At 53.2% G+C, this 23,547-nt stretch overlaps 10 protein-coding genes across 10 annotated transcripts; 5 read left to right on the forward strand and 5 right to left on the reverse strand.

Annotated features, from left to right (window-relative positions):
• Positions 1-726: 726 nt before the first annotated feature.
• Positions 727-2,753, forward strand: Triagg1_6917 (uncharacterized protein; the record flags this gene model as incomplete). The annotated part of the gene is made up of 3 exons (XM_062901594.1): positions 727-960; positions 1,274-1,783; positions 1,842-2,753. 3 exons carry the CDS (start codon positions 727-729, stop codon positions 2,751-2,753), a joined length of 1,656 nt encoding a protein of 551 aa, XP_062754245.1.
• Positions 2,754-4,101: 1,348 nt separating this feature from the next.
• Positions 4,102-8,219, forward strand: Triagg1_6918 (uncharacterized protein; the record flags this gene model as incomplete). The annotated part of the gene is made up of 2 exons (XM_062901596.1): positions 4,102-7,897; positions 7,969-8,219. 2 exons carry the CDS (start codon positions 4,102-4,104, stop codon positions 8,217-8,219), a joined length of 4,047 nt encoding a protein of 1,348 aa, XP_062754246.1.
• A 429-nt stretch (positions 8,220-8,648) lies between these two features.
• On the forward strand, positions 8,649-9,621 carry Triagg1_6919 (uncharacterized protein; the record flags this gene model as incomplete). The annotated part of the gene is made up of 2 exons (XM_062901597.1): positions 8,649-8,754; positions 8,849-9,621. The coding sequence occupies 2 exons, from the start codon at positions 8,649-8,651 to the stop codon at positions 9,619-9,621; spliced, it is 879 nt and encodes a 292-aa protein (XP_062754247.1).
• A 563-nt stretch (positions 9,622-10,184) lies between these two features.
• Triagg1_6920 (uncharacterized protein) lies at positions 10,185-10,800 on the reverse strand (the record flags this gene model as incomplete). The annotated part of the gene is made up of 2 exons (XM_062901598.1): positions 10,185-10,303; positions 10,401-10,800. The coding sequence occupies 2 exons, from the start codon at positions 10,798-10,800 to the stop codon at positions 10,185-10,187; spliced, it is 519 nt and encodes a 172-aa protein (XP_062754248.1).
• An 809-nt stretch (positions 10,801-11,609) lies between these two features.
• Triagg1_6921 (uncharacterized protein) lies at positions 11,610-13,467 on the forward strand (the record flags this gene model as incomplete). The annotated part of the gene is made up of 2 exons (XM_062901599.1): positions 11,610-11,802; positions 11,903-13,467. 2 exons carry the CDS (start codon positions 11,610-11,612, stop codon positions 13,465-13,467), a joined length of 1,758 nt encoding a protein of 585 aa, XP_062754249.1.
• A 305-nt stretch (positions 13,468-13,772) lies between these two features.
• On the reverse strand, positions 13,773-14,747 carry Triagg1_6922 (uncharacterized protein; the record flags this gene model as incomplete). Its single annotated transcript, XM_062901600.1, has 1 exon — positions 13,773-14,747. The coding sequence occupies one exon, from the start codon at positions 14,745-14,747 to the stop codon at positions 13,773-13,775; it is 975 nt and encodes a 324-aa protein (XP_062754250.1).
• A 1,271-nt stretch (positions 14,748-16,018) lies between these two features.
• Triagg1_6923 (uncharacterized protein) lies at positions 16,019-16,963 on the forward strand (the record flags this gene model as incomplete). The annotated part of the gene is made up of 3 exons (XM_062901601.1): positions 16,019-16,188; positions 16,266-16,576; positions 16,638-16,963. The coding sequence occupies 3 exons, from the start codon at positions 16,019-16,021 to the stop codon at positions 16,961-16,963; spliced, it is 807 nt and encodes a 268-aa protein (XP_062754251.1).
• Positions 16,964-17,758: 795 nt separating this feature from the next.
• On the reverse strand, positions 17,759-18,416 carry Triagg1_6924 (uncharacterized protein; the record flags this gene model as incomplete). The annotated part of the gene is made up of 2 exons (XM_062901602.1): positions 17,759-18,137; positions 18,223-18,416. The coding sequence occupies 2 exons, from the start codon at positions 18,414-18,416 to the stop codon at positions 17,759-17,761; spliced, it is 573 nt and encodes a 190-aa protein (XP_062754252.1).
• A 1,014-nt stretch (positions 18,417-19,430) lies between these two features.
• On the reverse strand, positions 19,431-20,857 carry Triagg1_6925 (uncharacterized protein; the record flags this gene model as incomplete). The annotated part of the gene is made up of 10 exons (XM_062901603.1): positions 19,431-19,452; positions 19,513-19,595; positions 19,658-19,684; positions 19,743-19,877; positions 19,945-20,036; positions 20,115-20,328; positions 20,401-20,434; positions 20,500-20,571; positions 20,648-20,735; positions 20,833-20,857. 10 exons carry the CDS (start codon positions 20,855-20,857, stop codon positions 19,431-19,433), a joined length of 792 nt encoding a protein of 263 aa, XP_062754253.1.
• Positions 20,858-21,371: 514 nt separating this feature from the next.
• Positions 21,372-23,318, reverse strand: Triagg1_6926 (uncharacterized protein; the record flags this gene model as incomplete). The annotated part of the gene is made up of 3 exons (XM_062901604.1): positions 21,372-21,975; positions 22,280-22,873; positions 23,230-23,318. The coding sequence occupies 3 exons, from the start codon at positions 23,316-23,318 to the stop codon at positions 21,372-21,374; spliced, it is 1,287 nt and encodes a 428-aa protein (XP_062754254.1).
• Positions 23,319-23,547: the final 229 nt, after the last annotated feature.

Here is a 23,547-nt window from a genome sequence, read left to right on the forward strand (position 1 = left end):
TGATTGCGATGACAACAGGGTGGGCGCAAGGGGGGGTGAATCACGGATAGGTACTGGGTACTTGTACTGCGTAATAACTTTGGCGGCATACCTATGAGTCAAATACAAAATCTTTTACGGAGTAGTACCTGCAGGTATTTCACTCGGCGGCAGATGGAGTATGAGGTGAATCAAGGCTTAACAGAATGTACTGAGGGGAACTACCGCCACAAGGTGGGGTAAGCAGGTACTGGAGGATACTGTCTGGACAAAGACAAAGACCAAGACATGTCACACACACCCTTGGCCCAGCTCAGTCATCGAATCTTGATGCCTTAGGCAACATGTCTGAGCGCCGGCGACAGTGAAAGCTTTTAGCGGCTATTCAGCGCTCTAGCAACGGGAACAGGCAGTAAAGCCTGCTGCAGTCAATTCTTGCCGCCCTGCTAAGTTTAGCACCTACCGATCGGATTTTGACTTTGCCCTGCAACCTTGATTTCTCTCCCCTTCTTCCGCAGCGAACTTTTTATCCCCTTCACTTCTGCCGAATAGCAGCCCGGGACGCATCCAATACTAGCACAACCAAGGACACAGATTCTTCGTCGACAGGACGGTGCCATCGCTCGCATCCTGAACCGTCCCCGCGCAACCATCAGTAACCCCTGCTCTGCTCTGCCCTGCTCTGCCCTGCTCTGCCCGCCTTTCCACCGTTTTCGTCACCAGCAGCAGCGCAACATCGTCAGCACCATGGCGGACCGATATATCCCAGAGCATCGCCGAACCCAGTTCAAGGCCAAGAACACATTCAAGCCCGATGAGCTCCGTCGCCGTCGCGAGGAGCAGCAGGTCGAGATCCGCAAGGCCAAGCGCGAGGAGAACTTTGCAAAGCGACGAGGCATTGGCTCTGGCGACAGTCGCCCTGGTGCTGCTCTCGGCGCCGCCCCCGACAGCGACGATGAGTCGGCTCCTACTGAGTCTCAGGTACGCAAAGCTCTACTGATTTCCTTGCTTCGTTCCATGCCTAGCCGTCGCAAGACCTTCGCAAGGCGCCCCCATCTGCCTTGCAGGTTTTGCTGTGATGCTGTGCTTTTGCTTGTGATGTGGGGGAAATATGACTGTGAACCCCACATCTTGGTGGCGGGCATTCTGACCGACTGGCGTGAGAGCTGCACATGGGCTGTTTTGCAGGCTGTTGCAGCCGGAAGACAGGATGAGCCTAGTTGCATTGCACTCGGGGAAATACATACCAAAATTTGAAGCTGATATATGGATCGGCTAACATGACATTGATTAGCTTAACGAGGATCTTCCTCAGATGGTTTCTGGCGTCTTCTCCGACCAGATCGACCTCCAAATCCAGGCCACCACCAAGTTCCGAAAGCTTCTGTCAAAGGAGCGCAACCCTCCCATCGAGGAGGTCATCAAGACTGGCGTTGTTAGCCGCTTTGTCGAATTCCTGCGATCCCCTCACACTCTGGTGCAGTTCGAAGCCGCCTGGGCTCTGACCAACATCGCCTCTGGTTCTGCCACTCAAACCCAGGTCGTCATCGAGGCTGGCGCTGTTCCCATCTTCGTCGAGCTTCTTGGCAGCCCCGAGCCCGATGTGCGAGAACAGGCCGTCTGGGCTCTTGGTAACATTGCCGGCGACAGCCCCCACTGCCGTGACTATGTCCTCAGCTGCGGAGCTCTCAAGCCTCTGCTTAGCTTGCTCGGCGACAGTCGCAAGCTGAGCATGCTCCGCAACGCAACCTGGACTCTGAGCAACTTCTGTCGTGGCAAGACCCCGCAGCCTGACTGGAACACGGTACGTACTCTTAGCTTTGTCTTGTTGGATAAAACTCTAACAGTGTCGTCAATTACAGATTGCCCCGGCGCTTCCCGTTCTGTCCAAGCTCGTCTACTCTCTCGATGATGAGGTCTTGATCGATGCCTGCTGGGCCATCTCTTACCTATCTGATGGCTCCAACGACAAGATCCAGGCCGTTATCGAAGCCGGTATTCCCCGCAGACTCGTCGAGCTTCTCCTGCACGCATCCACCTCTGTTCAGACCCCCGCTCTTCGATCCGTTGGCAACATTGTCACTGGCGACGATGTCCAGACCCAGGTCATCATCAACTGCGGCGCTCTTCCATGCCTCCTGTCTCTGCTGAGCTCTACCAAGGATGGCATTCGCAAGGAAGCCTGCTGGACCATTTCCAACATCACTGCCGGTAACTCGTCTCAGATCCAGGCTGTCATCGATGCCAACATTATCCCTCCTTTGATCCACCTCCTGCAGAACGGCGATCTCAAGACCCGTAAGGAGGCTTGCTGGGCCATTAGCAACGCTACATCTGGTGGCCTCCAGAAGCCCGAACAGATCCGATACCTCGTTGCTCAAGGCTGCATCAAGCCCCTGTGTGACCTCCTTGCCTGCCCTGACAACAAGATCATTCAGGTTGCTCTTGACGGTCTGGAGAACATTCTCAAGATTGGAGATTTGGACAGACAGGCCGCAGGCGACGGTGCCGATTCCATCAACCGTTATGCGCTCTTCATCGAGGAGTGCGGTGGCATGGAGAAGATTCACGATTGCCAGAACAACGCCAACGAAGAAATCTACATGAAGGCCTACAACATCATTGAAAAGTACTTCTCTGACGAGGAGGAGAACGCAGACGAGGGCGCTTCTCAGCCCACTGGCGCCAACGGCACCTTTGGTTTCGGAACCAACGGCGCCGCGCAGTCGGGAGGCTTCAACTTTGCCAACGGCGGTGATTCGATGGACATGTAAGAAGGCGCGCGTGACTCTCGTGAGCTTTTAGGTTGATACTTTGATGCGTCAAGCTGAAGATTCTTCGCCTCCCAAAATTGATTGGCACCCCCCAAGACCATAACCATAACCACCTCCCCCGCACACCCTTCACATTATTGTCATCAACACGAACAGCAGAATACACCGTGTTACAAGCTCTGCTGATACAACCCCCAACATTCTTGGCAACAACACACTCCCCCTTTATCCCTTAATTTGGCTTGACAATCTGTGCGAGGAAGGAAGAAAGAGAGAAGGAACAGAGTAGCTCGACTGAATAGCAGGCCCTATGGTAGCTTGAAAGCTCCAGCCTGAGGAGAAAGATGCTGTGTCTGAGGAGGAGTAGTCGAATTTAGTATGAAGCAGGAAATACTGGGCAAAAATCTCGTGGAATACGGGTCTAGATGGCCATGGCCATGGCCATTGAAGAGCGACCCCCCTGATCAGCTGCCTGCCTGCCTGTGTTTGGGTCTGGTAGTCTGACGGCATATACCACTGTGACACGGCGGAGAGAAGCCAGTGCTAGTGCATTCGCGCTTCTGTCGAGAGAGAGAAGTTTACGAAGAAGAGGCTGCTCCTGATGCCACAATCAAGTGTTTGTGCATCTCACGTCTACGCATTTAGCTAGTGAAATAAGAGGCAGATTATCCCATCCTTGGTGTGCGCATGATGTTTGATATTTGATGATGATGACACAAGATGCAATGGTAATGTTGACTGCTGTTGCCATTACGGGGTACTGCGTCGTCCATCAAATATTCACCTTTGTGGTGAGAAACCTCTAAAGCCATGGCGAGCATCAAATTCGATATCGTGCCTGGGACAGTGCGCAGACTGTGGTGAATAGCCCAATGCGCAGCTTGCATTAGGAGGCCAAAGCATGGGATAATTATTGCAGAAGAAATCAGCAATAGTAAGTAGATATAGAAGATCCAAGTCTCTCTCTCTGTGTGTTTCTTTTTTAGGGGGATGGAGATTGTGAGACTTGGAAACAGATGCCCTCGTACTACACTGTTAGAATCATAGGCAGGCAAGTAAGCTTCCTACACAGTGCGAAAGTTGGCGAGCCCGATTTTGGGCCCATAAAATTTCCATATCGCCGATGCGTCTGGCATCACTGAGACGAAACAAAAAAAATCTGAGCTTGTTGGGAGAAAGGAGTAACGCCCGAACTTTGTCCAATTTGCTTGGTTGCTTGTTTGCTCCATTTGTTTGACTTCATTTATTTGGCTGTAGCGGGACAATCTCGCCCGTCTTTGTTTGCCTGGGAATCGAAGACGCGGATCGATCTTTTCTTGTTTGCGCCACCACCACAGCTCCGTATAGCATGGTAAAGAAGGGCAAGGTGAAGGCCCCCGCGCCTGCACCAAGCCAGACCTCTGCAGCATCCAAGGATGGGAATGGGAGCGGTAAAGGTAAAAAGGGACAGAAGGCAGCGGATGCCGCTCCGGAGGTGTTGCCGCCGGCAGCTCCCAAGCCGACGGTGAAGCAGATCATCGGAGGCTCGTCGTGGACAGGCAAGCTGCCGGTCAACCTGCTGAGCGAGTATTGCCAGAAGCAGAAATGGGACAAGCCGGTGTATGACACGCGAAAGACGGCCGAGGGCTTCTCTGTCTGGGTGACGCTGAGTGCCAAGGACATCAAGACGCAGCAGCTCACCACCTTGGAGCCGTTCAAAATCCCTCTGACGCACAAGCATCTGCTCCTGAGGGACACGGCATTGGAGGCCAAGCATGCGGCTGCGACGTATGCCCTGTTCAGGGTGTGTAGCATGCAGAACAAGCACACGGTTCTCCCCCCGGATTACAAGTCCCTATGGAAGGATTTCCAAGCGCTCAAGACTCAAGATGTCAAGGACGGAAAAGCTTGGATGTACGAGGCCGATCCCTTCAAGACGCTGCTTGAACGCCAGGAATCCAAGGCTGCTGCGGAGAAGAAGCGCAAGGAGGTTGAGCAGGCCAAGGCCAAGGCTAAGGACCTACCCGGAGCGGCAGGCCTGGTGCTGCTGAGCAGCACGGGCAGCGGATCCGTATCCAATGCGATGAAAGGCTGGACGACGGTGCCCAAGGTCGAAATGGGCAGACAGACCAGGATTCAGCTGGAGTCGCTGCTGAGAGACGGCGTGACTTGGAACCCCCATGGCGTGACCATGCCTCCAGCTGAGAAGAAGAGCGTTGTGTCGGAGCTGGGCAAGCTTGGTTTCCGTCAGAGCCACGTAGAGGAAGCTGTGGGATACTGCAAGGACCGTCAAGAAACCCTAGAGTGGCTCTTGATTCACGTTCCCGAGGATGACCTTCCGCGGTGGGCTCTTCCGGAGAAATACTCAGCGGGCGTGACCATAGGAGCTACAGATCTGAGGAGAGAAGGTATCATTCAGCGCCTTTCGCAGACCGGATACTCCGTGGAGCTATGCACTCGCGTGTTGGATGATCACGGCGGCAATGAAGATGCCGCTGCCGAAACGCTACAGAATATTCTTTTCCCCGCTGCTACGGCAAACCAGGAAGGTGACGAAGAATCAGGGGGCGACTTTTTGGACTTTGGAACGCCCCAGGAGCAGTGGGATGAGGAAGTGACTACGTTGGAGTCCATCTACGGCAACAGCTTCCGCCGAGATGGCGATGGCATCATTCAAATCCGCCTTGATGGAGTAAAAGATGCGCAAAACGGAGACGTGGAAACCTTTTTACAAGTCCGCAAGGGTTCGAGCTATCCACGACACATCATCCTTGCCATCATTGCTAAGCTGCCTTCATACATCAAGCTCAGTATAGTAAAACGGATGCTGGCACACATCGAAGAGGATCTCCGAGATGAGCCGACAAAGATATACCTCACCGTAGACTGGATCCAACAGAACATCAACGACACCATTGCCCACCCAGGCAAGCTTCTAGACATATCGGCAGTCTCCTCTGCCGCCTCTGAGACTCGGCCAGCGAAATCGGTGGCGAAGAGCAAGCGCTCTCGGGGTCCGCCAAGGCCTCTCAAATGGATTGTCGACGCAAAGAGCAAAGAAGAATGGCTTCGTCGGCAGGGAAGCCCGTCACAAAAAGACATGGTCACAAAGCGTCAGGCCCTACCAGCTTGGCAGATGCAGGACGCCATCGTGCAAACGGTAAACAGGAATCACGTCACCATCATCAGTGGTGAGACTGGTTCAGGAAAGTCGACGCAGTCTGTTCAGTTTCTCCTGGACGACCTATACGAAAAGGGACTCGGAGGGTGCGCAAACATGATTGTCACCCAGCCACGGCGAATTTCGGCGCTGGGACTGGCTGATCGAGTGGCGGAAGAGCGATGCTCGCGAGTGGGAGGCGAGGTGGGATATGCCATTCGTGGCGAGTCTCGACAGTCAAGAGACACTAGGATTACCTTTGTCACGACTGGTGTGCTGCTTCGAAGACTCCAGACGTCCGGTGGTCGAGTGGATGATGTCGTGGCGTCTCTGGCCGATGTCAGTCACATCATCATTGACGAAGTTCACGAGAGAAGTCTTGACACGGATTTCCTTCTGAATCTGCTTCGTGAAGTCATGATCAAGAAGAAGGACATGCTGAAACTGGTGCTCATGTCGGCGACGCTTGATGCCGCGACTTTCAAGTCCTATTTTGAAACCGAGGGACTGAGCGTCGGAGCCGTCGAGATTTCCGGCCGAACGTTCCCTGTCGAAGAGTACTACCTTGATGACGTGGTACGTATGACGGGCTTCGGAGTTGATGGACCCGACGATGGAAGCTTCATTGGCGACGAGACGATGGGCAAGGTTATTCAAAAACTGGGTCACCGGATCAACTATGGCTTGATTGCAGAAACCGTCAGGGCAATTGACTACGAGCTATCGTATGAGAAGAAATCGGGAGGCATCCTTATCTTTTTGCCCGGAGTTGGGGAAATTAATCAGGCCTGCAACAATCTCAGGTCCATCAACTCACTACACGTTCTCCCACTACATGCCTCGCTTGAGACGAAGGAGCAGAAGAGGGTGTTTAGCAGCCCACCTCCTGGCAAGCGAAAGGTGGTCGTAGCTACAAATGTGGCAGAAACTTCCATCACGATTGACGATATCGTAGTTGTGATTGACAGTGGAAAGGTCAAAGAGACTAGCTTTGACCCGCAGAACAACATGAGGAAGTTGGAGGAAACGTGGGCATCGCGAGCGGCATGCAAGCAGCGACAGGGCAGAGCTGGTCGTGTGCAAGCAGGTAAATGCTTCAAGCTCTTTACTCAGAATCTGGAGCAGAACATGGCGCCTCGGCCGGAGCCCGAGATTAGACGAGTGCCTCTCGAGCAGCTCTGTCTGTCAGTACGAGCCATGGGTATGAAGGATGTCATTCGATTCCTCGGGCGATCCCCCACTCCTCCAGAGACACCGGCAATCGAGGGCGCCATGACACTACTGCGGCGCATGGGGGCTCTGGATGGGGACGAACTCACTGCCATGGGACAGCAGCTGGCCATGCTGCCAGCAGATTTACGATGCGGCAAACTCATGGTATTTGGTGCCATTTTCGGCTGCTTGGATGATTGCATCACCATTGCCGCCATCCTGAGCACCCGGAGTCCGTTCTTTTCACCTCAGGAGAAGAGGGATGAAGCCCGGGAAGCTAGGATGCGCTTCTACACAGGAGATGGCGACCTACTGACCGATCTAGAGGCTTTCAACCAGTGGGACGACATGATGAAGGATCGAGGAACGCCGCAGCGCCAGATCAGAGGCTTTTGCGACGAAAACTTCTTATCCTTCCAGACGTTGACGGACATTTCCAATACGAGGAGCCAGTACTACGATGCTTTGACAGAAATAGGCATGGTTTCTCATGCTTCTCAGACGTCTGGTTCTCGGAACGCCCTGCTCCTACGAGCACTTGTTGCGTCGGCATTCACGCCGCAGATTGCGCGGATTCAATACCCCGACAAGAAGTTTGCGAGCTCCATGTCCGGAGCCGTCGAGCTGGATCCCGAGGCGAGGGCGATCAAATACTTTTGCCAGGAGCCCGGGCGGGTGTTTGTGCACCCCAGCAGCACGCTGTTTGGCAGCCAGGGGTTTTCCGGGAATGCGGCTTACATGTCGTACTTTAGCATGATATCGACCACCAAGATTTTCATCCGGGACCTGACTCGTGAGTTTATTCTTTTTTTGTCTTCCTGCCAACTTTTAAACGGTTTTGAATACTAATTGATTGGGCATCAGCTCTGAACGCGTACACGCTGCTCATGTTCTGCGGGCCCATCGAGCTCGATACTCTGGGCCGTGGCCTTTTGGTTGACGGATGGCTCCGACTCCGGGGCTGGGCTCGTCTGGGAGTTTTGGTGGCCAGGCTGAGGGCCATGGTGGACAATCTGATTGCTGACAAGGTGGAGAATCCGGGGCTGGATCTGGCGGGGAACAAGATTATCAAGTTGGTGGTCAAGATGATTGAGCTGGACGGGCTGGACGCTTGAAGCGGGTGCCGGGATATACGGAGCGAAGAGAATACCAAAGGTTTGGACGATATCTCCGTCTCGACTGTGAGTGCTGGTGATGAATGATCGAGGCGAGTCCGTCCTCTCAACTGTGACATGAAATAAAGAAGCAAAATGGAAGCCCAACGGTTGGTTCTCTATGATGGCATAATGAAGCCATTCCTGGCGATTGGTTGGTGGGGCTGCCAATTCCAGGCACCGGATCCCGGGATTCTGTACTGTGTCTTGGACGTTGCCACTACAAGCCATCAACTTGAGTCTCTCTCTCACTCACTCGCTTTTCCTCGGGTTTTTTTCTGAACCGGCCCCGAACCACAACATTTTCACCTTGACAGAAATATTTATATTCTAATTTTTTTCTTCTTCTTTCCTAATATTCCTCTTCAACGCTCGTCCGCCCCTTTAGTCATGACACAGGCCGACGCGCAGTCAGACTCTGAGCAAGGATTGGCACGGCAAGAGATGCAGCAAGAGGAAGACGAGCCGCCTTCAAAGAGAGCGAAACAAGATGCGTGTAAGTTGCGGCCTCAAATTCTCTTCAATCAATAAAAGACGTCTCATGTCTTGAGTAATCCTAACAACAAGGACAAAAAGCTAACGTCCAAAAGTCGCCAAACTCATGGCTCCCAAACCAAAAGCCGTCCCAAAACCTCCCGGCACAAGACCTCACCTCTTCAAGAACCGCATGGCCCTCGGCGCATACATTGCCAGTCCGGAATCGTATCCCGCGTCCGTCGTCATCTGCTACAACGCAGACTTTGTCGTCATCCACGACAAGTTCCCCAAGGCCACCGTGCACACGCTGCTGCTGCCGCGGTCGCCCAAGCACACGCTTCTGCACCCCTTTGAGGCGCTCCGGGACGTCGAGTTTCTGGAAAAGGTCAAGGAAGAGGTGGGGAAGCTCAAGGTGCTCGTGGCGGCGGAGCTGCAGAGACGATTGGGCTCGTTTAGCAGGGCGGATGCCGCTCGAGAGGCTGTGCTCGATGGCGATGCAGAGCCAGAACCAGAAGAGGCACGAGATGACGACGACGACAAGGGAAAAGAACCGCAGCTGCCGCCGGGGAGGGATTGGGCGGCCGAGCTCATGTGCGGCGTGCACGCCGTCCCCAGCATGGGCAACCTGCACATCCACGTGCTCTCGCGAGACATGCACTCGCCGGCCATGAAGCACCGCAAGCACTACAACTCCTTCACCACGCCGTTCCTGGTGGACGTGGCCGACTTCCCGCTGGACGAGGCCGACCCCAGGATGATCCCCAAGGACGAGGGCTACATGAGGCGGGACTTGGTGTGCTGGCGGTGCGGGAGAAACTTTGGAAACAGGTTCAAGGAGCTCAAGGACCATCTGGACAAGGAGTTTGACGAATGGAAGCGGGAGTGAACATGTGAGAGAGAGGCATTGACGAGACACGCGGCACATGAAAAAGACACGAATTGTACAATAAGAAACATTTGCTGATTTTGCCATTACACGTCGCACGTAGCTTCATGGTGCGGGAGATGGTGATTACAGGCCTTGCGAGCAGCAGATGGATGAGCCCGTCGTTTTTCGTGCTGTACCGGGCTTCCTATGTTTTTTTTCTTCTTTGTTTCCATCCTGCTGAAGCAAGGGGATCGATTCCTTAATAATACAATCCGGAGCTCCCAAAAAACAAAAGATAACAAAACGCCGCCCCCGTCTTCCCTCACAATGTTGTTGGACATGTTGTTCCTTCTTCTTGACCAAAACGCCTTCACGGCCAGAAGGGGGAGATGATGAACATGACTAAAAACAGTTTCCGTCCTGCTTTCCCAACCAGCCTTCTCTCTCTCTTTGCCACATGTTTTTTGCAGTCCAAACAAAAGCCCGACTCGACTCGCGCGCGCAAAAAGCCCTCATTCATCGTCATTGTCATAATCAACCTGGTCCTCCTGTGGCAGAGAAGGCAACAGTGCAAACCACAATCAGCCAATAATGTTCTTGAATCGCGAGAACCACGCAGGTGATGTGAATGATGATGAAGGACCGACCTCGTATTCGGGAGACTGCCGCGGCGTCCCGGCGCGTGCACCACCAGTCACGTCTACAAAGGAAAATTGGCATTGCGTGAGTGGTCCGTCTCTTTTGCTTTTTTGTGGAAAGAATTTATGTGGCTTTGTGTTGGCGACGGTTGGACTTACCACCGATACCTGGCTGGTTCTCGGCGGCATCATCTCCGGCTTCAGCCTCAGCGTTGGCCTCGGACTCTGCCGTCTGCTCCTGGTTGTCCTCCTGCGCCGGCACGACGTCTGACTTGCGCGGCCTGCCACGTCCACGCGTCTGGCCCGGGGCCAGCGGCGCGCTCGGCTTCTTTGGTTTCTTCGCCCTCTCCGCGCCCTCCTTGGACTTGAAGCTGCCCTTGGGCCTTCCGCGAGGGCGGCCGGTGGGCACGTACGGCTTCGAGGGCGACTTTGCGCTCTTGGGGCGGCCTCGACCGCGACCCGGCGTCTTCTTCACGCCAGCATCTGCGGTGGGCTGGCGAGTGATGTCTGCAGCCGCATCGGCAGCCGCTGCCTTGGCGTCGTCTCTGGTGCGCGCCATGGGAGCACTGGAGGAATTCTTGTCTTTTTGGTGACAAGGGGAAAAGGGGACACGAGCAAAGGGGGGCGTTCGCAAATGGTATTGAGGCGGTGGAACTCGGTTGCCACAGGGAGAAAAGTAAGAGGAATTGGCGTTGCGATGGTGAGGTGGTTGGTGTGATGCCGAAAAAAAAATAAAAAGAGGAAAAAAAAAAAGAAAGAAAAAGGGAACGGAAATGATGAGGTACGCGACTTTGCGCGAGTCGAGACAAGACTAGGTACAGCTGGGGCTAGCTGCGTTGCACGGGAGCTGTAGGGACCTGTTTTCTGGTTCCGGGGGAGCTGCTCTGCTGACGCGTGAAAGGGCAGCTTTTCTGTTGCTATGGCTTTGTTGAGGCAGAATGCGCGGTTGGGGGGGAGAGACAGAATTATAGAGGGAGATGGTGGTTGGATTTGTGAGGTTTGTTGTTTGGCTTATTTTGACAATAGACAGTTAATATTTTAAGCTCGAAGAAGGGAAGACGCCATTAGGTAATCAGCTTCCCCCACAGTCACTCATTCGCCCCGGACGGTCGATGCGGAAAATCCCCGGGCCAAGTGAAGCTATCAAGCTATCGACGCCATTCAGCCATCAGCCACAGCCACAGTCGCACCAGGGCTGTGGCAAGTGCACCCACCCCTGTCCCTTTACCCCGGCAACCGCCGCCCCAAACTCAATCACCGGCATGTAAACAAGCAGCATCCAGGACAAAGAAAGGCCGACTAATGTAGCACATTCTTCGCCTCCGCCTCCACGATAGCTTCCATAGCATCTTTGAGACATTGCGCACAATGGCTCATGACGAAAGACTTATGCCCTCGTCGCCCTCGCCGGCGCCCGAGGTCCGGTTCATGATGGCCTCGTCGTCGGCCTCGACTCCATCGCTGCGATCGCGAGATGCCGCCGTCATGCCCGTGATTTCGAGGATGGACCGCGGCGGCAACGTCAAGGTTGTCGTCAGAGTGCGCGCCTTTTTACAGCGAGGTAGGTCAAGATGCCGCTGGGCTGTCAATGAGATGGGGGGAACCAAGAGAGAGGCAGACAGAGAGACAGACAGAAGCTAACTAAAGACTGTACTGTATAGAGCTCCAACGACGAGCCAGATGCCTTGTCGAAATGGACCCCGTATCCCACATCACCACCCTCAGGGCTCCTCCCGACGAACAAGAAAACTCCGGGGCCTCAAGCCCGTCCAAGTCTCGCAAGCTCACCGACAAGAGCTTCGCCTTTGACAGCTCCTTCTGGAGCCACGACCCCGACGACAAGGACTATGCCAACCAAGAAGACATCTACAACAGCCTCGGCGAGGAGTTTCTCGACCACAACTTCGAGGGCTACCACACGTGCATTTTTGCATATGGCCAGACCGGCTCTGGCAAGAGCTACACCATGATGGGGACGCCCGACAACCCCGGGCTGATTCCTCGAACTTGCGAGGATCTGTTTGAGCGCATAGCCGCCGCTCACAACGAGGAATCGGGCGTCGCTTACAACGTACGGGTTTCGTATTTCGAGGTCTACAACGAGCATGTCAGAGACCTTCTGGTGCCCGTCGCCCCCAGCACGGCCCCCAACTACCTCAAGATCCGCGAGTCTCCCACCGAGGGTCCGTATGTCAAGGATCTCACCGAGGTGCCCGTGCGCAACATCCACGAGATTATGCGATACATCAAGGTGGGAGACGCATCTCGCACCACGGCGAGCACCAAGATGAACGATACTAGTAGCCGGAGCCACGCCGTCTTCACCATCATGCTGAAGCAGATTCACCACGACATGGAGACGGACGAGACCACGGAACGCAGCTCTCGCATCCGGCTAGTTGATCTGGCAGGCAGCGAGAGGGCAAAGACGACCGAGGCCACGGGGGCACGACTTCGCGAGGGCAGTAACATCAACAAGTCGCTCGCCACCCTTGGCCGGGTCATTGCCGCGCTGGCAGGTCCCAAGCAGCTGCGGTCGGGCAAGAGAAAGGATGTGGTGCCGTATCGAGACTCGATACTGACGTGGCTGCTCAAGGACTCTCTGGGAGGCAACAGCAAGACGGCCATGATTGCGTGTGTCGCCCCCTCGGACTACGAGGAGACGCTCTCGACGCTTCGTTACGCCGATCAGGCCAAGCGCATCCGCACTCGCGCCAAGGTCAACCAGGACCACATCTCGTCTGCGGAGCGTGACGCCCAGATTGCCACAATGGCGCAGGAGATTCGGATGCTGCAGATATCGGTTTCGGACTCCCGCGAGCGCGAAAAGAATGCTCAAGAGGCAGAAGAGCGCTTGGAGGAGTACCAGATCCGCGTCGGCACCATGCAGCGCATGATGGAGGAACGCAGCATGGTGGCCGAAAGCAAGATCAAGAAGCTGCAGATGGAGAACGAGGCTCTGAAGCTACATCTGAAGCTGGCCATTGACAGCCTCAAGAACCCCATCCCGCCGGTGCAGCTTGAGAACAAGGAGGAAGACGACGAGGAAGACGACGAGTACGAGTACGATTCGGAAAGCACCGCTGCGGACGATGAGCTCCAGCAGGAGATGGAGCGCTATTTGCAAGACATGGGCAACCTGCGGAAGCTCATCGGCGGCGACCTCGACAGGTTCAAGGATGCGGACAGTGCGCGAATGCCTCTTGGTGTGAAGCAGAATGTGTAACGAACCGGTTAATGACGATGTGACGACGACGATGCTGGGTGATGGGATTTTAGCACTGTTCTGGCCAAGTTTTTTTTTTTCTTTCTTTCTTCTTCTTTTTTTGTCTTTCTGTGGTGTCAAAGGGGATAATATATCAAGTTCTCCCACACGACATACAGAGTTGTGGGCGTATGAGCGATCGTGTTTACAAGGGGAAGAGTGGTTTGCTTTGTTTGCCTGAGGGCATGTTTCATTGTTTCTATGACTGAGATACCGACTTTAGGATTATATACATCAATATGTACCTATATCCAAATACCTTGGCATCAATGATTCTTCTTTCTCTTCTTCCTGACACCCGAAGATTGCCTGTGGTGAGAGTGACTGGATTGAGGGTGACTAAATTGAGACTGATTAGATTGAGACTGATTAGATCGAGACTGATTAGATCGAGGGTGATTAGGTCGAGGGTGATTGGGTCGAGACTTATCAGGTCGAGAATTCTTGTTACCCTTGGGCGCCAATTTCCGCTTTGGTCGACGTGTATTAGCACGAGCATTGACATTAGCAACGACAGTTTGCAGCGCAAGTGCCTCTCGGTCGAAATCATCAACGTCCATCGGCTCTGTAAGAGCGTCATCTTCGAAGGCATTGACAGGGGGAGCATCCATCATGACAATATCCACCACCTTTGCAAGATGCCACGAGAAGCCCAGGCTGTTCTTGGGGCTAAACGTCGAAAACTCACTGGTGAGCATCTCACGCACATTCAGCGCGGCGATGCGATGGATCACTTCGGGGATGTAGTGGACGATGGGCGAGGCCTTGAGGTCCTGGGCAACGATGCGGTCGTGCAAGCACCTACCGTTTCGTCCCGTGTGCAGCGTATACGCATCGATGATGGCGGAGAAGAATTGCTGGGCGGTGACGAGGGGTCTGATGTGTGCTAGGGAGGGTGGGGAAGCGTTGATGCGGCTGAACCGGTTGGGTTGGGCAGAGTTGCTTCTGCATTTGCAGTCGTTGAAGGAGTGGAGGCGGGCAAAGGACCGGATGGTGAGGTCGAAGAGAAAGGGGTGAGTCCAGAGGACCTCGTCGAGAGTGGCCGGGGTGTAGTCGAGCAGGGAATGGCGGTGTTGCTGGCACCAGGATTCTGCGACGGAGGAGAGGTGTTGGATCTCGGGGGCGGAGTTGCCGTGGTTGAGGTAGCCGAGGATGATGTCCAGGGCGTGGAAGTGAGGGTTGGGATGGTTGGGATCCATGGGATGCGTGGTGTTGAGGCGGTTATGATGCTTGCGTAGCATGAGAGGAGGATACGGTATGCGTAGTTTGACGGATTACGGGTATTGATTACACGGTCAGATGTGTTTTACATGCGTATATATTTATATATATGTCAATGACAAAGACGAGGAGTTTTCTGTGTTGGATTACATGTCTAGGCTGATGTGGACGAGATGGTTCATGCTGAGAGTGTTCAATGTGGGAGACAGACTCTAAGAGGTTGTCTCTTTACTGTTGAACAGCCTCAATACGTGTGTCATTCTTGACCTAGTGCTCTTATATCAGAGTCTTTTCCCAAATTGAACAGTGTAATGAATGGTTCAGTGCATGTTTCCTTGAACCGGTGCTGAATGACGACAGCCATAGAATAAGACGCTTGACATGAAGACGGCATATTCACTTAACCATGCCATGCCATGCCATGCCAAGGGCTAATTACAAGATATCATTCCTTCAGTCACGTCTATGAATCCGACGGCTCGCCTGTAGGAGCTTCGGGTAGAGAAGCTACCGGAATGAGGGTGCAAGGAGGTGAAACGGCGTGAGATTGGGGAAGCTGAAACGGAACAAAACAAAACACAGACGGAGCGTGTGCGCTTTACATGAAACAAAGGCGCAGTGCGTGCGAAACACAAAGAACGACGTCGGTTAGGAAGAAAAAAATGACAAAGACACAAAGATTCGAATAAGGAAAACACTCAATGTTGTCGATCCCCATGTTGTTAATTGTCAGTTCCCCGGCTTGCGCCAGGTGAAGCAGCTGCCCGTGTTTCCGATATGGCGATGCATGGGATGAAGAGTGAGAGCCTCCAAAACCTCAAACAGGAGCGGCCTGTGTTTCGACAGGCGCCTGTGGAGAGAGGCGCACAGCCACCAAGAGGACCCTGGAGCCACTAAACAGAGCCCTGGAGCCACCAAGACAGCGCTAGACCCCTCGCTGGGAAGCCACTGGCCAGCCTCTGAAGCCGCCCGAAGCAGAAACCCCGCCAATCAGTGCCAATCAGTGCATCAATATCACGAGTGACAGACACGCCGCCAGCAACTTACACCTCAGTCCAGTCCAGTTGACTCGTGAACCAGCAAACAAGCAAGGCTCGCCACTGCAGACCAATTGAGGCTCTGCATGTGCTGACCTCTCCTTATCCATCCATCTATATCTAGAGCACCGACTGTCCCGATATCGTCATCTCTTCTTCCTCTTCTTCTCCTCTGCCCCTCATCTACATACCTCTTCTCTCTCCTCTCCTCTCCTCTTCTTCTTCCATCACAACATCATACCACGACCCAAACCATGGCCACAAGACCGCAACTCTTCACGCGCGGCCTCTCAGGCCTCTCGCAGAGCTCCAACGCCGGCGACGTCAGCTCTCCCGCCGAGCAGCGCGACGATGCGAAGCGCAACCTGTTCAAGACGATGCGACCACTGCCCACGCAGCACTACTGGGACGTCTACTTTGACCGGTTCGTTCTGGCCTTGGATGCATCCCTACTGTCCTGTATTTTGAAATGTTCTAACCATGTATATTTATATCAAACAGGCCCAAAGAACAAAAACCCGAAGCCGCTGCTGGCCAGACCGAATACACGGCCCATCTCGAAAAGATTGGCACCCAGATCGAGTCGGTCCAGGACTTTTGGCGCTACAACAACAACACCCCCGTCGAGAATATCAAGATGCGCGAGTCCATCTACCTCTTCAAGTCCGGCTTCAAGCCCATCTGGGAGGACCGCCGCAACATCAACGGCGGCAGCTGGACGTTTCGCGTGCCAAAGGCCATTGGTCCAGACTTTTGGACTCGCATCCAGCTGCTGGCCATTGGCGAGAAGCTGCAGAGCGTCATTGACGATGGTGTGTTGTCTTTCTTGCCTCTCACCCTACCATGTATTCGTCGACTAACACGTTTTCCTAGCCGACCAGATTTGCGGCGTCGGCCTCTCCGTCCGCTTCAACTCGCACCTCATCACCGTCTGGCACCGCGACTCGTCCAAGCAAAACTCCGTCGACGCCCTGATAGCCTGCATCCTCGAGGATCTTCCCCCCGAGCTGCAGCCCAAGCCGGACAACTACTTCTACAAGAAGCACTCGGACCACGCCGGCTTCAAGGCCCCGCCCGAGCTCCAGGCCGTCCTCGACTCTCAGAAGCGCAACGCCGCGGTTGCTGCCGCCAAGGCGTCTGCTTCTGCGTCTGCGGTGCCGCTTGAGGCGCCTGCAGTGACTGTTGATTCTCCGCAATAGCCGGCTGCTCTTCTTCGAATACATACCTTTCTCTTCTTTAATGAGCGAGAGAGCGATAGCATAGGGTTTCTTTTTCCTGGGTCCCTTTCTTTTCTTTTTTTCATCTCTCGTGCACAGGTCTTGAAACGTCACGGCAAGACACTGGGCTCCCAACTTTATTTATTGTACACTCGTCATCTAGGGTATGGTGATGATGTACGGCGTTTTTTTCTTCTTTTCATCATTGGGGTTTTCTAGTATACAAGGATAAAGTCGCGTCCGCTTTTCCTTGTGTCAAGCATTTTCCAGTTACAATTCGGCAACACGTTGCTAAAATCACAGTTCAGAAAGCGTTGTAATGCAGCCATTTAGAATTTCCGTTCCATCAGGGCTATGGATGGTCGAGCATAGCTTTGCTTAGATTCTATTTATATATATACATATGTACATGTGTTGACTACCTACACATTTCATCAGCATTGCATTGTGGCATCCATACATTCCCTTCGGTTCATAACCACTCATATATCCTCTTCCGTCGTTACTCATGTAGAAGTATACGAGTAGTGCTGCGTCTATAGAACTCAACAACATTAAGAAGCCATGGCCGCCGCACAGGGGCGTCAAAACAACTTTGCAACTCCCAGCGCCACGCGAAAATAAATACCAAAGAAATCCAAAATCTCGCTACAAAGACAGAATGCAAATCTCTCACCCCCTATACCACACCAACACATTAACGCATCAGACTCATCCCAATATACAGATATAGACAAGCTCCCCATGGAAGCAAAACGTCCCAGCCCATGGGTTCCGTCACCGCCAAACCCCAGCACTCCTCATGACACTATCAAACTCATCCAGGCCCACGCCCCTCGCAACGCCCACGCCGCCGTTGGCCTCGAGAATCATATCCTTGAGCAGCTCCTCGTCCACGTCCTCCTTGAGCACGGCGGCGACGCGGCGCAGGTGCGCCAGCGTGATGGGCCCGTCGGCGCCGTTGGTGAAGAGCTGGAAGGCCTCGGCGAGCTCCGCGCGGTGGGCGTCGGAGCTGGCGCTGCTGTCGCGCGCGTGGAACTTGAGGGCGCAGATGGCGAAGAAGGGCTCGTAGGTGGCGTAGCCGTCGGATTCGGGGTCGAGGATGGCGATGAACTCCTGGAGCTCGGCGGGGGACGAGGGGGGGATGCCTAGGGCGCTGTTGAGGCAAGGATGTGTGGTTAGTTTTTTTTGCTCTTGATTCACATATTGAATTCGTAGAGGAGAGGTGGAAAAGAGCGTACATGAGTGTTGATTTCAGGTCGTTGATGGGCAGCACGCCGTTCTTCTCGCCGTCCATGGGCTCCGCGAACAAGCTAAAGGCTTCCTTAATCTCGCCCTCCTCCTGCGCGGTGACATTGTGCTCCTTGGCGAGTTTCGACTGTCGCGGTTTCGACGCCGTGGAGGGACCGCCGGTTTTGCGCTTCGGAGGCTTCATGAAGCACCCATGTTTTTAGCTTTTTGGGCGGTTGTGAAGTCGTCAAGGAGGGGACGAACCATGTGAAAGTTAACCAGTGGCCGCTCTATATATAATGTATATGTGTGTGCTTTTTGCTGGTGATATAGAATGATGGTAATGCTGCTGATGGCGAGGCGGAGAGGAAAGTGTGACGATCTGAGACTTTTCGGTGTTTGGGTATTTCCTTTGTCTTATTGGGCTCTTGGGGATGCACGTTGATGTCACTGGCGCGGAATCTGGTGATGCGAGGCGCGAGGCTGAAGGGGAAAATAAGTACAGTGCGTTTGGTGCCCAATGTGACTTTATATGCACTGTGGGGCCACTTTATCTTTTAGCTGTCGATATTTAACCACCTAGGAGGGAAAAAAAATTCTTTCTTCTTCATTTCGAGAATATCTTCATTTTTTTCTCGCGTCGCAACGTCGCCCTAGAATGGAGAGCCATGACGCATCATTGATACCTAGACGCCTTACAGAGTCTAATACGAGGCTCTCATGAATTATGAGAGTCCGCCGAGTGCAAATCCGGCAGCGATTCAAACGGTCTCGAACCCAAAGAATCTCCTCCTCGTGGACAAAAACGCTCCAGCGCCAGGTTTGTTGCATGTCTTGTGCGTGAAGCCCATCTACAGTGAAATCACCCAAACTTGTCTCTCCTCCTCATCCCTCTTCTCTTCTTGCACCAGCACCAATCGCTTCAAAATTAGCTAGAGCTTGCCGCCTCAGAATGCTCAACAGCGCGCAAGTGTGGACAGTGAAGCGAGAGTAAAACCCAGTCGAGTCACTCTTCTACGACGCGATTTCCAGTGGTTAACGAGCGGCATCTGCGCCTTTTGCGCTGGTGTCAAGTAAGCCATGGAGACAGACAAAGATGAAAAAAAAAAAAAAGCATTGCATGTGTGAAAATGTCTTATGAGTTGTGCATGTACATGTATGGTGTGCTACCATCATCCTGCATCCGTAGATAAAATCGTCCAGGCGCCGCCATCAGACGTCAAATTTTGGCTTCCAAGGGCCTGGTGGCAACGTTAGTCGCCGGCCCTGTTCGCAATTTTCACACAGTCGCTTCCTCTCACTTGAAGTTGTTCTTCATCTCCCTCAGCTTGCTCATGACAGACACGGGATCTGTCTCGCCTGTCGCCTTTTGGATCTCGGGATCCTACACACCATCGTTAGCTCAGCCCCTGATCCAAAACGGATTGTTGTTGACGGTAGACTTACCTGGACTCTCATAAAGACATTGTGCTTCTGTTATTACGTGGTTAGCAGCTTCTTCAGCTCCGCTTCTCTGTATGTAGCCGCATACCTTCTCATCTCCGATCGTGAATTTGCCCGTGGTCACCTCGTTATTTTCGGCAAACGTCTGGAGGCTCTTGATGGGCTCTGTCTGGGAGACGGAAATGGTGAACCTGACGTTTGACTTTGTGTATTCGTGTCCAGGCTAGAATGAGCGAAGCCCGTTAGCCTGAGCTCGTTCACCATGCCCAGTCTGCAGTTTCGCAACTTACATAGACAACCGTATCGTCTGGCAGCGCTCCGAGACGGTTGTTCAAGGCTTCGTGCATCTCTGCGCCGTTGCCCTCGAAAAACTTGCCACATCCTATGCATTGGTCAGTACACCACACGTCCCTTGTTTGTATCAAAACCGAAAACATGAATGATTTCGGGCCAAGCATACCACTGATGAAGAGTGTGTCGCCGGTGAAGACGGCCTTGCCGGTTGAATCCTCCATGTAATAACAGATGCTGTCCTGTGTATGGCAAGGAGTGTGCACAGGCCTAACGGAAATGTCTCCAATCTTGAACGTCTCCTCGTGCTGCGGTGTCCTGGTGACGCCTTCGCAGTCTTTGCCGCCGATGATGGCGAGCTTGTCGTTGCCCAGATCAGACAGCTTTTAATCAAAGGTCAGTTGGATGAGTCCCTAATAAAGAGAGAGAACAATATCAAGTCGAGGTGTATGTACCAGTTGCTTATTGCCTCCAGCATGGTCCCAGTGGCTGTGATGGTTCATTTGCATCAGATCTCCATGTAAATCCAAGACGGGTGTAAAAGTTATGCATACTGGTGGGTGTTGACAATGGCCGTCAAGTTAATCCTGCCAGATGAAATGGCATCCTTAAGGATAGGAGCCACCCTAGCACGCAGTCAGCTCACACGTTTTTTTTTTATTCTTGGTCTCCGGTTCATAAACCGTAAACAATACGACGTACTCCGGAGGGTTTGCCGGATCAATAATGACGGCGTCTTTGGATTTGTCGTCAATCACAAGATAGGCATAGTTGTTGGAGCTGCCAACCCCTACTCAGACCATTAGCTCGACGTCGCCCAGTCTCTCCCTCTGCCCTTTTTGCCCCATCTTCTATTTTTCGTCGACTTCTTTGCCAGCAGCACTTACACATGGGAATCGACTGAATATGCATCTTGCGTGAGTTGTTTGTAACCTGCGACTCGGGTTAATCAGCAATGAGGGGCAGCTCCAAACAGCTTATACCAAGCCATGACACCATCATGTCACTTACCGAACAACCAAATCTCTGGGTGAGGAGCTGTCTGCGAGGCAGTATCAACCTATTCATAGATCAACGAGGCTCGTCTTTGAAAAGACTGGTGAAATGTTCAAAAGAGAAATCTGAGAGTCGATAGCTTAATGTCAACGGAGTTATCGTAAGCCGTAAATACTGTACTGAGGGGCAATCATCATCATTATTAACAGCCACGTGATTGGCTGCTCTGCTACACTCGACTCCGCGAAGCCCGTAGGAGGGTGACGAGAGGCTGATGGCATCATCTGAAATTTGGAATCTTTTTTTCTTTTGCATCGCAGCATATCCTTTGTTCAAAATAAAATAAAATAAAAATCGGGTATCTTTACTGTCCAAATCTTGTCTCACTCAACGCCTTGGCGCCATAAGAAATCACAGGAATCATGGCCGTTCACGCTATGCCAATAGGTTTCGGTTTCCAAGAACCACTATAACGGGACCATCCCGTGTTCGGCTCCGGGCTTCGGTCCGGATCCAGGTCCAGATCCTGCTCTTGTTCCTGTCCCTGTCCCTGTTCCTGTTCCTCCGGCATCCCCCTCCCCTCCGGCTCCGGATGGTTTGCTTCTTCGGTGGCCATGGCCGCCGCCATATCTTTGGACAGTTTCAAGCACTTGAGGAACACTTGGTTCCCAGGCAGCGTCTTCTGCAGCTCGGCAATTGTCGTTTGCAAATAGACAAGATCCCACTGACGTAGCTGTCCCATGATTCTCTGCCTCGCTGCCTCGTCGTCCTCCCGCAGATAGGACAAGACCAGCTCCTTGCATGGATCTTTGGCCTTTTCTGCCTCGCCCAGGTGCTTCCAGTAGTAGTCCCAAATCCAGACCAGAGCTTTTCTTGCGGCGGACCGCAGCTTAGCAAGGGATGGCAGCTGCTCATGCGTGGCCTGATGCCTAAGCTCAACAAAGGTAGCCGGCAAGCCAATGTTCTTGGCGATTGAGTACATGCTCTGTTTGCGCAGCTTGTCTTGATGCCCATCCAACAAGCCGGTGACGAAGCTGACAGCATATCAGTTAGCGTCCTCGTTTCACAGAAAGAATGGGAGCGGCAGACGATAGCCATGACACCACCTCATCGCTGCCTTGGACGTAGCCTCTCAAGGGTCAACGTCCATGACGTCCTTGGCCGCATATCTCATGCAAGAGATAGCCCCCATCTTCTCTCTCTGTCTCTTTTTTTTTTCCCCATCACTTGATGTTCTCATCCAACCATCCCCTTGAAGAGCCCAGACCACACCCCCAACCAAGCCACAATGTAATAGAAGAGGAACAGAGAGGGAGAGAGCCCCAGGAAAAGACTTACCGACTAAACGCAGCTGCATATGCAGCCCTCACAGCATACGTCGATGCTCCTGCATTCCCCGTGGCCGCGGCCTCGTCGCTCAGGACTGCAGCCATGAGCAGTGCCGTCGACTCCACCATGTGTGGACAGTTGCCGCGCTGCATCCACATGGAGACTCGCCCCACGGCCTTGTGCTTCTCTCCGTTTCCCTGCTCTCGTGATGCCTGGTGATTCTTAGCCGCAGCCGCAGCGGTAGTGCGCCGTGCGTCCCCCTGATTCAAGCCCTGCCCCTCCTCTCGATGCTGCTGCTGGCCCTCGGCGTCTGCGTCTGCGCCTCTACCACCCTCGACTGCTCGCCTCTGGTCCTGATTCCGTTGCTGGCGGTGGCTGTAAGCTGCGCCGCCCTGGCCTTGGATACCGCCAACAGCCTGCATCGACGCCTCAGAGCCGTACAACTGCTCCCGCACAAGGAGCAGCTCCTGGCGGTCTCGCCAAGGCGTAAACACATACTGCACCATCCGAGCTGGCAGGGGTCCCAGGTACCGACGGAGCGGGAAAAAGAAGGATGAAGGAAATGGTGTGACAAGTGTTGAGAAATGCGAGAGACGGTCTTTGCTGTAGCGGAAATGCAAAACGAGAAGCGTTGGTGAAGCAAAAGCGGTCGACTAATTTAGCTTAACCTCAGCAGTGGGGTATCGATCAAAGAGATGCAAAAGCTGTTTGCTAGCGAGGCTTCTTTTCCTATCATGGTAGTATAACAGGCACAACCCCCAAAAAAGAAAAGAGACAAGATAGGTACATAAAGACTAAAATTCTCACCACCGATTCGAGCTCCGTATCGAATTCTCCATCCGCAACAGGCAGATATTGATCGATGCAAAGGCCCCATCCGCTCTGCCGGCAATGATTCGCTACAGGCGCTCCGTACGTGTACTCGTGCAATACGGTACTTGGGTACGAGTAGTACTCACTCTTCCACTGTCACATCGGCAAGGATAAAGCGCCGCACCTGTGCTGTAACACTGGTCGTGACTTTAACCCATTCTGTGCCCTGCTGCATGTACAGTCAAGTTGGGGTCTCGATTCATTCTCTTTCTCGACTCATTACTAAAACAACCAGGCGTCTGTACCCCCATGCCATGTGCAGGTTTAATTGATAACGCATTTCAAAAGATGACGCTTTAGTACCTATGTTAGGTATAAACAGGGTTGTAAATTAGTTACTAAAATTTTAGTATTAGTAACTAATACTAAAAAACTGAAACTTTTAGTATTAGTAACTAATACTA

This window comes from Trichoderma aggressivum (assembly GCF_033847375.1).
Source record: "Trichoderma aggressivum f. europaeum strain CBS 100526 chromosome Unknown scaffold_028, whole genome shotgun sequence".
Classification (NCBI taxonomy): domain Eukaryota; kingdom Fungi; phylum Ascomycota; class Sordariomycetes; order Hypocreales; family Hypocreaceae; genus Trichoderma; species Trichoderma aggressivum.